Source organism: Oxyura jamaicensis, chromosome 3 (assembly GCF_011077185.1).
Source record: "Oxyura jamaicensis isolate SHBP4307 breed ruddy duck chromosome 3, BPBGC_Ojam_1.0, whole genome shotgun sequence".
NCBI classification, from domain to species: Eukaryota; Metazoa; Chordata; class Aves; order Anseriformes; family Anatidae; genus Oxyura; species Oxyura jamaicensis.
This window is the reverse complement of record NC_048895.1, coordinates 23030670-23046142: the sequence shown is the minus strand read 5'-3', so window position 1 is coordinate 23046142 and position 15473 is coordinate 23030670. Positions and strand designations below refer to the sequence as shown.

At 35.5% G+C, this 15473-nt stretch overlaps 1 protein-coding gene across 3 annotated transcripts in view; it reads right to left on the bottom strand.

Annotated features, from left to right (window-relative positions):
• Positions 1 to 15473, bottom strand: part of SPATA17 (spermatogenesis associated 17) — a 97153-nt gene that overhangs the window by 17076 nt on the left and 64604 nt on the right. For 2 of the 3 annotated variants that reach the window (XM_035320847.1, XM_035320849.1), the window contains one exon: positions 8463 to 8598. In XM_035320847.1, the coding sequence (XP_035176738.1) occupies positions 8463 to 8598 (136 nt within the window). Of the gene's footprint in view, positions 1 to 4496; positions 5182 to 8462; positions 8599 to 15473 lie in introns of those variants that run through there. The other variant, XM_035320848.1, reaches the window with a different exon arrangement.

The following is a 15473-nucleotide window of genomic DNA, read 5'->3' as shown; positions in this document are numbered from 1 at the left end:
GGTAACAATATTATTTCTAAGGAATATGAAGCAGGTTGCATTTATCTATATATTGATTATATTAATCACTGGCCAGATTGTTACCTGCTGTAACAATTAGCCTAAATCCATGAACATACCTTTATTATGCCAAGCATTGAGGATCAGTCCTAATATCTCAGAGGCATTTCTGAATAATCTCAGTCTTGGAGAGTTGTGAAAAGCTTTGCAACTTCCACTTCAACTCTATTTAACCATCACAACCAAGCTAAAGGTGGATTAACAGAAAAGCATACTTTTCATAGAATCATAAAATCATTAAGGTTGGAAAAGACCTCCAAGATCCCCTGGTCCAATCATCCCCCTACCACTGATATCACCCACCAAATCATGTCATTAAGCACCACATCCAACCTTTCCTTAGACACCCCCAGGGACAGTGAGTGACTCCACCATCTCCCTGGTCAACCGTTTCCAATGCCTGACTACTGATTCTAAGAAGAAATTTCTCCTAAGTTCCAACCTCACCCTTCCCTGGCACGACTTGAGGCCATTCCCTCTACTCCTATCACTAGTTATCTGCAAGAAGAGGCTGACCTTCAGCTCCCTCCAGCTTCCTTTCATGTACCTGTAGAGAGCCTGTAAAGGTTTCCCCTGAGCCTCCTCTTCTCCAGACTAAATAAGATCTCTCAGCCATTCCTTGTGTTCCAGGCCATTCATGAGATTTGTAGTCCTTCTCTGGACACGTTCCAGGACCTCCATGTCCTTCTGGTAGTGAGGGGCCCAAAGCTGAACACAGCACTCGAGGTGCAGCCTCACCAGAGCAGAGTATAGGAGGACCATCACCTCCTTGGTCCTGCTGGTTGTACTATTCCTGATACAAGCCAGGATCCTGTTGGTCCTCTTAGCCACCTGGGCACACTGCCAGGTCATGTTCAGGTGAGCATAAGTCAGCACCTCCAGATTCTTTTCCTCTGCACAGCTTTCCAGCCACTCTGCCCCAAGTCTATAGCGTTGCATGGGGTTATTGTGGCCAAAGTGCAGGACCCTGCACTTAGCCATGGTGAACCTCACCCCATTGGCCCATCAATCCAACCTGTCTCGGACCCTCTGAAGGGCCTTTCCACCCTCTGGCAGATCGACACTTCCCCCCAACTTTTGCAGATATGTTACATCAGTAATTGCTAGTGACATCAATATCTAGTTTTTAATTTTTAAATTCAATATAAAGATTAATTGGCTGTGTTGAAATGCATTATATTTTCCAGATGTATGAGCAAATTTCCTGAATCCCAAGAATGCTGAACAGTCCCTCCAAAACTGTCATCAAAAGTCAAAGCCAAGCACTTCCCAGCTTAGTGCAAGGATTTGCAATTCCAGCAAACCAAATAACATCAGAATAGTGAACACCTCAAACTAACATCAATTTAAATATTTCATACTAACATTTGCAGCTCAATTGATGTTTCTTTGCACTAAAAGCTCTGCCACACTTTAGTGTAATGTACTCTTAAGTGTGTACTGAAGGAATTAGGCAAGATACTCTGTTTCTAAAGCTTTTTCTCATTAAACAATAGGCTTTAAAATGTTTAAGCAAAGTATATAATGGGAATTACTTATGAAGTTAATAAACATACATAAATCTCCCTCAAAAAACAGTGGTTAAAGTTAGCTCTTACTAAAATGCAAGACTTTCTTTCTATGCCACTAACACACAAGTTGCATTATTAAATGAGGAAGGTAGGCAAAGCAAGACATTTATCATCCTACAGACAAATGACACTGGATTGCTAGTTAGACAGTATAATAAGGACCATCTAATTTTCTCTTTTGAATCAATTTATTCTTCAAAGCCCTGGATCATCATCAAGGGACTGAATTTTCCCAGTGAGAAATCACAGAACTGAAAATCAGGTTTTATAAAATATTTAACTAGTTGCTGACAAACCCTTACGAATAACCACTAGAATGGATTCGATTAGAAAAGCAGTGACAGTATCTTTTTTATGCAAATATCCAACTGAATGGTTTGACTCTTCCTAATCACTACGTTGTTTTATTCCTTCATCATTGTACCCTGTAAGTCATCAGTAACCTTCACCAGAAAGCTCTTCCAGCCTTTCTTTTTCATCCTTCTAGGTAACCACACATTATTTTCTACATTTAGTTGCCATTTTGTATATTTTTAAATATTTATATACATATATATATACATAGTAGCCAGTATATATATTTATACAGTAGCCATTTTGTATATTTTAATTTGATTCATAATTTTAACCTTCTTTCTACACCTAAGAAAATAATTTCAGAGATGGCTTATATCTGGAAAAATCATTATGTCAACTGCCACAAGTTGAAATTTTCATTTACTTTCCTAGAAGACTGAATGGATGCATCTTATGAAAGAGATTCTAGTCCAGTGAGTCAGAGGTAATGTCTGCTGTTCCTGTTGTTGAATTGACATACTCTTGGCTTTTTGAATGTTTGCTTCTCAAGAGGGGCAAAATTTAGAGGTAGACTTTGCAAAAGCAATTTTATGTCGTTTTTTGTTACCCAGTTTCAGAGACATCTTGCTCATTAATCTAGTCCATGATTTTATCTTGGGCACCACTGCTCTTTTTTTTTTTTTTTTAAATACTACCTGTCCAGGAATATAGCTAAATGTCTGAGCTCCAAGGAGCTCACAATTCTGCAAAGTAATGGTGTTGTAAGAATCACCCTATGTGAAGGCAGGGAGTTCCTCAAGCCAATTATCACAAGAAGATACAAAGTGTTCCAACTCTCTGTGGTTGTTCTGAAGACAGCAGAGAGATACATGCTACAGAATATTGACTTCTCATGAATAATATAGAATGCACTGCTGTAGGACCAGATCCTTGGATTTAAATTACTTGGTTTGGTGTAGGATGTATGGTAAGAAGCAAAGTGAAGGAAAGCAACTTTACCTTGGAACCAGATGGCTGATAATTCAAACTAAAGGTGCATTTGGAGCAGCCAAATAGATCCATCAAGTTATGCCAGCAGCAATAATTATACAGGAGCCATGTCATTGGCTGGAGATTGCTGGAGTGCAACACACTTTAGCAACAACCCGTATTATTCCTGACATGGCTCATGAGGAAATCGGTAGTGTAAAACACAAACTCTTAAAAGATCACCTAATAATTCCCTTACAGTAGAGTCACTTCTGACTGCCACATTTTGTCAGTTCTGCATTGCTAAAGAAAGCATGTTGCATTTGCACGGGAGAAACTAAGAATTGTTATTCGAAGTGTCGTGGCTCTTCTCATTGTATATTCATAATTTTGTCACAAAGCATACTAGTATATATGGCCTTAAAAGTTTCAAAATGTGTAATAAGGCTGACAGCACAGCTCCACGTTCCTCAGGAATACCACACTGTATTAGAAAATATTCTTGTATATTTTTTCCTTGATTAGAAGGAATAGAAACCAAGCAAGCTCCCTTAAAAATTGTCCAGGAGTCACAGTCACAGTCTTGAGAGAAGTTTAAACTTCATACATACATTATACTTATCTCAATTATAATTGCTGCAAGATTAAGAAAAGTCAAGTTAAAGTGAAATTTAGTTAAGTTTCAGTATAAGATAGGGATGGAGAACATTAATATTTTGTACCAATTCTGCCACGTGACATTGACCAATAGACATATAATTATAGTATGTTGTTAGGCCCGTGTGGGATAAAACTAGTTTTCAAACAGAAAAAGTCACCTCCCCCTCTCCAGTTTTTCCTTTTCAGTAATACTATGAAAATAAAAATTATCTGTAGAACTGTAGGACACAGTGGCCTCAGAAGAATGTGAAAGAGAATGGGTTTGCCATGTAGAAAAGTCAAGCCTGCTTTGGAAGGCACTGAGATTCAGGCCTTGTGGAATTCTTATGGAATTCTTCCCACATAGCTGGAACTTCAGGTCCTACCTGATAAAGTTATGCCATTTGTGCCATAACTTGAGTAAGAATGAAAACTGCTGAGGCTATTGAAGTTTTAGAGGTAAAAGACTTTATACGAAATAACATGAATTTTCTGGACCCACAGGGAGTACTCTTTTGCACCACAGAAAGTCCAAACTTAGTAAAATAATGAGAGGAATTATGCAGATGAGACATTCAGAGTGACTTGATCCTTGCAATCTTCTTTATAGCAGAAAGCAAGTTAGTTAAAGAGCAAGAAATTTTCTATTGTCTGTTATCCCAAATGGGACACTTCTGCCAATTCTTAGACAAAGAAAAATTTACACCTGTTGTAAATCAGTAAAACTCTATACATTGTATTATCCTAATGCCCTTTATAAACTCAGGCTAAAGTACTTACACACACCTGGTTTTCTGTTACATTATTGTACAATTTAATGAAATACTTCTGCAAATTGATATAATCTCAGCTGAAGGCAGCCACCATCCAACTACATTGATTGAAGCTGTTGATTGTGCTTTTGTCTACACTGGCTGAATGTGAGCCTGTCACCTCTGCCTCTGGTGACAAAAATGGAAGCTGTATAATTTTTAAAACAGTTATTGCCTGCTCTAGAAATTACAAAAACAACAACAACAAAAACACATGATAATGACAACGCTGTTTCCCAGTTTCTACTGCTCCAACAAAAACAGAATTGTGTTGGTGGTGCATTACAAGTGCTATTTTTCCTAGCCTATGTGAGGCCGTCATAATTAGAAATATTTAAACTTGATATTTGATTAATGCTGGCAGTACTCTATAAGTGATTTCCACTCAACATCTAATTATTTATTTCCTGTTATTAATGGAAAGAAACAATTCAAAATAAACAGCTAGAATGACTGTTTTGCAAGAAGCTCATAATCATCAATTCATACAAGTAGAAATCTTCCTAAAATTATATTACACTGGCCTGTTGAACTTGAAAAGCATATTTTATCCCAATCAATGCATAAAAGTAAAATTATCCATAACTAAGGCATGTTTCTCTGCTGTACAGTTCAGCTGTAATGATCCCCACACACTGCACTTGCACATCAATTATGATAATCATAATCACGGTCGTTAAGCTGAATGTTCATTATTATCAGGATGCTGGTGACAGCAGATTCAATCATCGGGTGCAATGGGCAGGCAGTCACAGTCCCACCCAAGTTTCTGCAGACAGCGTTGTGCCACATTAAATCTATGATGTGTTCCACATCCCACTCCATTCCAAAAGCTGTAGACGGTAAAGGTCAACTTTATGTTCTGTGCAATATGCTTAGGTTCTCTAAATTAATTCCTTGCAGTACTGGATATTTTTATGCTTTGTAGATAATAAAATTCTGTTTAGGGACAAAATGCCTCTACAAATAACGAAACAGTGATGCAGTTGTACTGTAATTCACCTATAATAAGGCATCAAAGGAAAGAATCTATCAACAAGGAATGCCTTCAAATGTCATGTCCCTCATTTTCCAAATAAGAAAACAGTAAATGCTGTCATTTAAGTCAGTTTTCTAAAATGCATATGCAAACTAATTCCAATACCAATTAAAGGCCATAAACTATCATTTCTGCTTCAGTAAATATGAACATATGTGAGTGTTTTGACAACTAAAAGATTATAGTTAGCATATTTGATCCCCAGACTGTCCAGCTACTTTGGGACCTATCACTGTAGATTAAACTCACAGTGACTAGTAATTTTTTTTTCCTTTATATCAATATTTCTCACAGCAATCAAAGGCATTCCAAGGTATTTAGACATATGATATTACAACTTCAAAAATATACAAGCATTTTTTATTTTCATAGTAGTTAACAAGTAGGATAACTAGATTGTTTCACTAGAAGTATAATATTTCCATTTCTTAACTTGTTTACTTTTAATGAAGATTTAGAGTACAACTGTTTTTTCCCTTAGCTTAGTAACTTCCTAGAAATCTATGTGGAATGATATAAATTTTTTTCAGATTGTAACTAGATGAAAACTATTAACTTCTCTCACATATTACTATATACTATAGACTTTCTCACATATTACTATAATTACTATGTTTAGAGGAAGTCTCTGCTAACACTCTTTAATTTTCCAGAGGAAATATAACAATACAGTATTTGTCATTGTTGCTCATTTTGCTTCTAAAGTAATTATATAATTTACATACTAATCTTTGTGAGACCTGAATTAAAATGCACACATATAAACACAAAAATCTAAAGGAAATACAACTCAGACACGCTCATGTACATCAACAGAGAAACTTTTTAATACAGAGTTTATAAAAAAGAAAGGCAACTAATATGAAATAATACTTCAGCAGCTCAGTGGTCAATAACCCACGGATCACTGCTCTGTCTCCTTGGAAGAAATTACAGTGTTTTGTTTTGTTTTTTTTTACCAGCAATGATTAGATGGACTTGTCTATTATAATACTTTAAGAAGCCGACTATACATCCTGTCTGGGTTATCAGCTATTCAGGTTGAAATAAACAATGCCTTAACATAAATATCACCTCAAGGAAAACACCAAGAAGGGTTGTGTTAAGCAACATGTTAAGCAAAACTCAGACTGTTTTTTGTAATATCTTGACACATGCCATTTAGCCTGGTGATTTATTAGTAAAAAATAATTTTGTTCAGATCCCTGACATATGGAAAAATTTACTAGATTTGGGAAACAGAGTAACAGAATTCACTGAAATTTTAGTTCTGAAAGTATGACCTTGTACCTGCCTATAGGACCTCTTCCATTAAAATGCAGAAAGGAGGTGGAGTTTTGTTTGTTTGTTTAATGGTAATAATGATCCACTAAATCAGCAGGTAGGTCAGAAAGAGCTATTTTCCCCTCTTATCTCTCTGTTTGGGTAAGCAGCTCCTAACTGAAGCTTCATTTTGATTTAAAACTGGGGTTGGAAGGCTGTAGGTTGAGTTGGATTAATGCATGCAGCTATATACCCTCAGAAATTTAGGTTGAAATCTATCCAAGATAGCAAGTAAAGCAATTTTAGTGGTATAAGCTAAGTCCTGTAATTTATATTATATGCATCATATACATATGATAAACAGTACAAATACCTTTACATTGGTTGATATTGGCATTTGAGCCTGATCAAGAACTGCTAAAGACTGGAAAAGTCTTTACAGTATAAAACAAGTAGGACCAACAAATATTATATCTTTTTTTTTTATATAGCTTTTTATATATATCATGCTTATGCTTTGGGACTCCAGTGAATCATACCCTCCACTAATTGCATTTGAAAGACAAATTCAGATCTTTTTATTTGAATGTTGATCTTTGTGTCTTTATTTACAATGTAATTTATTTTTTTTTAATGATTAAATATCAAAATTTTACTCTAATATTGTTTTTAAAGCTTAAAATTTTGAGAAAAAAAAATCAGACTAAATATTTCATCTCAAAATAAAATTCCTCTGAACTTTTTTATTTTTACAAGGATAAGTTACTTTCAAGAAAACAATCATATCTTATAAAACCCCAAAATTAATTTGGTTGAAAGGGACTTCTTCAGATCAGATCGTCCACCTCCTTGCTCAAGCAGGACCAGCTACAGTCTGTTGCCCAGGACTGTGTCCTGTCAGGTATTGAATACATTCAGTGATAGAGACTTCACAATCCCCTAGGCAACCTGTTCCATTGTTTGACCACTCCCACAGTAAAATAAATAGATGGATAAGTAAATAAAATTAATTAAATAAATACATGAAATGTGCTTTCTTTCATTCAGATGGAATTTTATACATCTAAGTTTGTGCCTGATGCTAATTGTCCTAGACACTACTGAGAAGAATCTGGTTCTATCTTCATTTCCTCCCACAGGTGTTTATATACATTGATAAGATGTCCCTGAGCCTCCTCTTCTCCATATTGAAGAGTTCCAGCTCTCTCAGCATGTTGTCATAGAAAAGGTATTCTATTCCCTTTATCATCTTTGAGGCCATGTGCTGGAACTGTTCTGTCAAGACCATATCTTTGTACTGGGAAATTTTAATGTGATTATGATACCTAATACAAAAATAAGTAATGCAAATATATGCACAAATTCATGTTAGAACACTGTTTTAGTTCATTTTCACCCTTTTTCACCCAAAGAATGTAAGCAACAAAATATTTTATATTTTCTCAATTTTTCTTCCATAATTTTCTAAAGGCTTAGCATGTAAGAAAAAATATACATTTATTATACTGTATATAATATGATGTCTTAAATCAGGAAAGGCATAACAGAAACAAAAAAAAACGCAAAACTGATATAACTAGATCTGTACTTATACATGCTCTTAATCCTTACTGTTTGGTCAGAGAATTGTTGAATTTCTTTCAGTTTAACTTACCAGCAAGTTGAAGAATCTTGATGGCCCAAAGATACCCAGTGGATTCAATGATCTAAGGATCAGGCTCAAATTCACATGCAATAATATGTAGTACTATTGTATGTATTGTACTGTACTAAAAAAAAAAAAGTAAGCCATTCATTTTTGTAGTGACTCACCTTGCCTGTTACCCACTTATTTGGCTGTACTTCTCGGAAATGTTTAATTCCATAAGTTTCTTGGACGTATTTGCCTGACCTATGAATTGATGGATCATACTTCTCATTTTTATGATACGAAGAAAATGGCAAAAATCTGAAATTCATAAAATATTTAAAGATTATGGTCTACTCCGGATGCCACAGAAATCATGTAAATAAGATATCAATGAAGCAGAAAATAAGGTGGACACAAGTTTCTGCTATTTTCCTCTACCATCTTGATGTCCCCTCCTCAGTACTGTGAAAGGATTACTGCAATTTCTTTTATAATTGCTTTTTCATAAAATTTGGAGCAAAGTGATAGAGATCTTCAACAGGATAAAATGAAACCTTGTAAGAACGTGGTGCACTTGCATTACCAGATTATTATGTTGGCTATACGGCTAACTGGTGTGGTGTAAAGAGGGAATGAACAGGGACTAGTTTGCTGTAATTTCCTTTTTGACATGTGCAATGCAGTATGTGCCACCAGTCAATGGAAGGCCTCCACCACGCAAAAGTAGAGTTCATTTCTGGAGAACCTTGCATCCACCTTACAAGTAGTGTACTCTAAAAGGCAACCAACACAACCTCAACCTGATCATTCCATCAGGATGGACGTATTTCAAGCCTACCAGCAGTGTAAGTATAGACCAAGACTAATTCATACCAGAAAGAACCCCTTTTGTACCTTAAAGTAGAAAATGTATCTTTTGATAACTGTTAACCGATGTCAAATAAGCTGTAGTCTAGCAGAATAGAAACTTATACAGACAGTACTGTTGGCTTTCATGTATTGGAAGACCACAAAACAAATCAATTATTTGTTCTAAATACACAAATTGTGAACTTTACTCTGAAGTTATCAGTATGCCCTAACCATCAATCTTCTGGGATTTGATTCTTTCACCCTTAGTCGTACTGAAGGTGAACTCCCTTCCTGCATACTACCACTGAACAGTGAAATTCCAGATGCTTTCTTTGGTTATAGAGGTTGTTTTAAGATAGATATCCCTAAAGCTTGTGGACACCTACAGGTTTTCTGGGTAGGTCCCACAGTAAACTGTATGGAGGAAGGTGAAAGACTTCTCATATATAATGGATCTGCAAGAGACCCTACAAAGGTATCAGTTCCATCTGCACATTTTAGTTTGCAAGAGAGTTACAAGAGTGAAGAGATACATTTTAATATAAAGGAAAATCCTATGAATGAAGCTTATCGTTGCTGGTATTCCAAAAAAGAAATGGGTGTTCTTTATTCTACAAGTGCAGAAAAATTATTACACGGTAAAATTATAAATAAGTTTCAAGAGTTTAAAACATCACTTTAACAGCCACAATAATAGGTGTAGTTAATTAAAACCTTTTACTAGTTGATAATTAAAACCTTTTACTAGTTGAAAGTTTTTCAGAACCCAGAGTCCCTATAAGAGTTATAGTCAAACATGTTTTTGATAAAGATGGGGATAAAAATATGTTTCATCCTGTTTCTCAGCTGATACAGACTCACAAAATGATTTATTTACACTAACCAATAAATCAACAACTGTTTGAGTGAGCTTGTTTATTGTTCTTAAATTATATGCCTCTCTTTCCACTTCATAAAAAGAAGCTATTTAACAATATTCCTAGCTATATCACTTTATTCTGTCCAGTACCACAGTCAAATGTCATATAAAGTTAGCAAAAAGAAAAACACCGAGTTAGCAGTCTTGAATTATACAAAGCTATAGTAGCATGTGTATACTCATGGGAAGGGACACTCACATAAGACAGATTATGGTACTTGTAATGCTAATTTGCACATGGGATGGACATCACATGCACACAAAAATTAATGTGGCCCCAGTGTCCCAGAGAATACATCGAAGGTGCTGTGAGCCGGCTGCTCCACTTGCAGTTTTTATCACTTCTGAATTGCATTTTAATAGTACATTTTTCTTTTGTTCAGACATGAAAGAAAATTGGCTTTCTCAGGGGACTGGATATCTGAGAAGGCTAGCAGTTTAGGGATTTGCCCATATATGCATATAATTTAGTTGAGCCATAACATTCATAATACAATATGAATACCACATCTGTAAAATTTATACACAAAACACCAAAAAAAATCTTGAGAAAAGTAGAAGATAATATGAGTTTTTGAAAAAGAATATTGAATAATAAAAAAATACTGAAAATGAAACGAAAGAACATTAACAATATAATGGGGGTATAAAGGCATAAAGTAGTAATTTTTTTTCTTCTCTCTGTAGATCTGCAGTCAGAGCCGCCTGAGCAGTTGTTGACAGGGACAATGATCTAACGACAAGAAAAGATCATATTCACAAATTCAATGTCTATTTAAAGCAAGTAAATATTGTCATAATTTCATGTAACTAATTAAAATATTAAAAATTTTTGTTTATTTGTTTTAGGTAGATAAGCAAATTAACAGGAATCATACGAGCGTCACTATTGCCCTACCTACCAACGATAACAGTAAAAAGCAAGAGCACTGCAACATACTTCAGTAATGGCATTGCGTTCTCTCTATATACCTGACACAGCTTTTCCCCAAATTAATGACAGTATGTGTTCTGAATGTGACAGAAGAGAGTGATGGAAGGAGAAGAAAATTAAATCCAGACAATGGTATGATAACATTATAAACTGCCCAAGCTTAGACCTCAGTAGTTTTTTCCCCACAATAAGCTCACTCCAGTGGGATTCTTACATCTGGGTTTCAGCTTTTCTTTGTGATTTCAGTGTAAATTCAAAAGTTCTTGTAGGCTTTCAGTAAAACTGACGGAGAAGGAAGTAGCAGGATGAAAGACAAATCAAATTCCATGTTGCTGTCATATTGTACCATAAAGCATAATCAGTATAATCTGAGTCTTTCCAAAACTTTATGATTTAATGGAATGTGAATTCTCCCCAAAGAAATACACTTTAAAAATGAAATGTTATTTCATTCCATCCACCACAAAGTCTTAAATGAGATATGACAAAGAATACAATCAAGGTAAGGTGAGAGTTGGAACAAAAAAAGCCTTGGAGGCCTTGACTTAGTAGACAATCCTAGACTTGACAATTTATAGCAGTATGTATTTATATTTCAAAAGATATCCTTGATATCCTTTGTTGTTAACTAAAATTGTGTTCTCTCCCCTTTCTATCCTGTACCTCCTTGTTACCATTAATTTAATCTTTCTAATCCTTCTTTTCCTCACATTTCAGCCCCCTTGTTCTCTTCCTTCATCTCATCACCTATTATTTCTTCCTTCCCTTCAGTCTCTTATTGCATTATTTCTTGCTATTTTGACAGGAGATGGAAGAGGCCTCTTAGTTGCTAAAGGCTTTCTAGTTGGCCTTGATAGCTGCTGTAGAAGGTACTGGACTCTGGTGTCTATGGCAATGCAAGAGGAGAGAAAAATCTTCCTATGCAGCAGCACAAACAGGAAAGAGGATTTGTCAGTGACAAGGGGTAAGAGTTTTCAACTAAAAGAAGATAGCTTTAGATTAGATATAAGGAAGAAACATCTTACAGTGAGGGTGGTGAGGTACTACAAGGGCCTCCCAGAGAATTTGTGGATGCCCCATCCCTGGAAGTGTTCAAGGCCAAGTTGGATGGGGCCCTGGACAAACTGATCAGGTGGAAGGTGTCCCTGCTTCTGCAGGATAAAACTCAGCAGCATTCACTTTTTCTTCTGTCTAAATGGCAGCAAGCATCAGGGCAGGTCTTCATCAGGTTCTCTAGAACTCCACAAAGCAGTCTAGCAGTGCAAGCCTATAATACTGATAGCAGAAATGCTTCACTTTACCAAGGCTGAGAAAGATCAGATAGGAGATCTACTGCTAGACTATCCCACACCCCATGGCACAGTAAGAAATATTAACACCAAAGAGAGTTAGGGTAAATATTCTTAGATTTTTCGAACTTGCACAATATTTGTATGTATTGTATGTTTTGGTAACTTAGACATAAAACACTACCAAAATTTTAGCGCTAGATGTGTGATAATGCTGTTAAATTTGTATCTAAACTGGTTCCATGTAATAGCAATTCAGTTTTTTGTTGTCTTGATCTAACTCAAATAAAAAAAAATCCTCTCACTTTAAAGAAGACCATGAGCAATTAGCTCCAAACAAACTATGCTTTACCTTCCGGAAGCTGTGAATCTTTTTTTTTTAAAAAAAAAAAAATTATTACATAAAACATGTAATTCATTTTAAGCTTTCAGATTTGGGTTTTACCTAAAGTCATTGCTCTATCGAATGCAACAGACTACCTTTTCACTCAGTGAACAAAGCAAGAAGCAAAATGGTTTTCCACAGCAAAACAATTGCAACAGGACAGCCGTTATGTAGTTCATAATGAGTGCACATTACAAATCAAAGTATAATTCACAGTATAAAGACAGCACATTTTATTTACTGTATCTAGTCAGATTATCTTTAGCACAGTATTTTTTCCAAGATAAATTTTTGGTGCATTAGTACAAATATTGTGTGCAGTAATACACTAAATATACTAAATATCAATGCTTTTTCAGTAAGCTCTCAGTCATTATTATCCTTACAGCAGCAAATCTAAGAATCCTCTGTTTTTATTTAACCCGTGTTTGCAATAATGTAAAGTGGCAAAAGAAAAAAAAAATCATCCAGTTCTTGTAAAAGTAAAAGATCTTCTGCAGCAAATTCTGGAACTTCTTAATTATACACTGACTTATCTGCATCCCCAGTGTTACAAAGTACTAGAACTTCATTAGAAAAATTAAGATGGAAAAATGAAGGCACTACTTTGTAAATTTCCAGTGGAAATTAGCTGGAAGAAGCAGAGGAATACTGGATCAAAAGAGGGTAATCATGCTTAACTGTGCCCTAGAGCACCCGCATGTATAATACGATTTGCACAGTAACTACCTCTCCTATTACTGCTTGTTTGGAGTATTCTGTGTTAATGGGGTTAGCTAATTTAGTATTTTAACTTAAAAAGACTCTACTGATTAATAAATGTTGCACACTGTGCTAGTAATTAAAATAAATGGAAGAGTTACAAATAGAAGTTGAATTGTAAAGAAAACATTATCTGAATATATATGATAATCCCTGTTTATCATAATACAATAAGAGCCTGGAAAATATGCAAATTGCTGAAGTTGCAAAGCATATGAAAAACTAAGCATAATTTGAACAAAGTTTTCATGTGTTATATTTGCATGACATAAAATGTAGCAGCCATTTTCACTAAGCTAATTCAGAAATACAGTAAAAAATCTTAAAAACATACAAATGAAAAGATTTCTTAAAATTGCAAAATCTCATCAAAACGAAGTGACTTGCTTTTTAAATTTCATTTTAAAATGCCATTAACACTGGGCATATCATGATACTGATGATTCCAAGTCATTAACCTCACTGTAAGTCCATCTTTTGTGCACAGCATTGTGTAGTGTAGAAGTACATACAGTGGCTCTAAAGGAAGGCATTATCTTGCCGAAAATAAACCTCTGAGCAGCTTGGTACTGCAACACTCACACAGTGTGTGAGACACGGGGTGTGCAAACATTGCACTGTGCTGTACACAAGCAAACCAGTGTGTTCAGGACTAGCTTGGCTATCTTTGGTACAGCACTGAGCACAGAGAGCCAGAAACTGAGACAACTTGCCTGTTGTCACACCAGCAGTCTACAATGAATCAGAAATCCTCAGCTTTACACTATTGCTAGTTTATCCCTATTCTATCACCACATTGCAACTCATTCTGATGTATGTTGACTTTATAAAGATGTTTAATACTATACTCTCAATCATGAGGCATATTATGTGAGGCAGATTTCAGCACTTAATGAAAATAATTTACATTTTCGTTCTCTGGAAAATTAGGCAAGCACACTGCCGCACGCAACTGAGTAAAGAACTTTTCATGCTTAGTGATCTAGATCTGCTGGATCCAGCAGTTGGTGTCTCAAACTAGACACTAGTTTATTAAGTGGTCATCCCAAAGGAGTCCAATTGTCATTCCTATCCAAGTGTAGGGGGAAATCACTCCATTTGTATGAAAAATAGCACAATAAGGCAGTAACAGCTTCAATTACATGAGAAAGAGGAATCACTCTTATTAGGTGAGATCACCCAGTTGCCGTTTCATTACAAAATAGGAAATTCCAGCAGTTGCTTTAAGCACACTCATCGTTTTCTTGTTTTGGATTTGTACTGCATCTACCTGCCTCAACCTTTCTCCCTTGGCTTTCTCTATTATTTCTGCATTCATCAGAAGAAGTTTCTCAGAGCTTGAAATATTTAGAGAAAATGTATTACCTCTTTAAAAAAAATTGAAATCAGAGGTGAGTGGGAATTCTTAATGTCTGATATAGAAAAAAAAAAATAAAATAAATTGCTGTTTTATACCTGCTATATCTTAAAAGATAATGCACAATACTCATTATGGTAAAATAAGATCAAGGATTCAGCTTGTCTTTTTTATGCAAATACTAGCTTTCTCCACAAACTCCACATACTTCCTCTTTTCTTTCTCTCTTTATTTGCTAAAATAGAAGAATGATCAGCATACAACCAGGAAGAAATACAGTCCCAAAGTATACAATTACATGGAAAGAGACAGAAATCTGTCAGTTCATAATAGACACCGCTGAGAAAAAAATACTGTAGAATCTGAGTAACCCTTTGCTGACTCCTCCCTGGAGACCAGCATACCACAAAGCAGCTGCAGCATTGCTAGTGAGCCTTAGTCCTGACGATGACCTGCAGATCTGTCATCACCTTTTCAAGGTTACAGATGTGACCCTTGCATGGTTGGTTGAATCTGAAGCACAAACGGAATGATCACAGCCTGAAAATGTATAATACACTATGCATTTAGTGCGCGTGAAGCTGAGAATCACTGCTTCTATGTATTAAGGATGGAATGAAATGCTTCCTTGCCCATAAGGTAAATAAAGACCCCCAATCAATTAATATCTGTCAAAGTTGGAGACTCCAAATTTG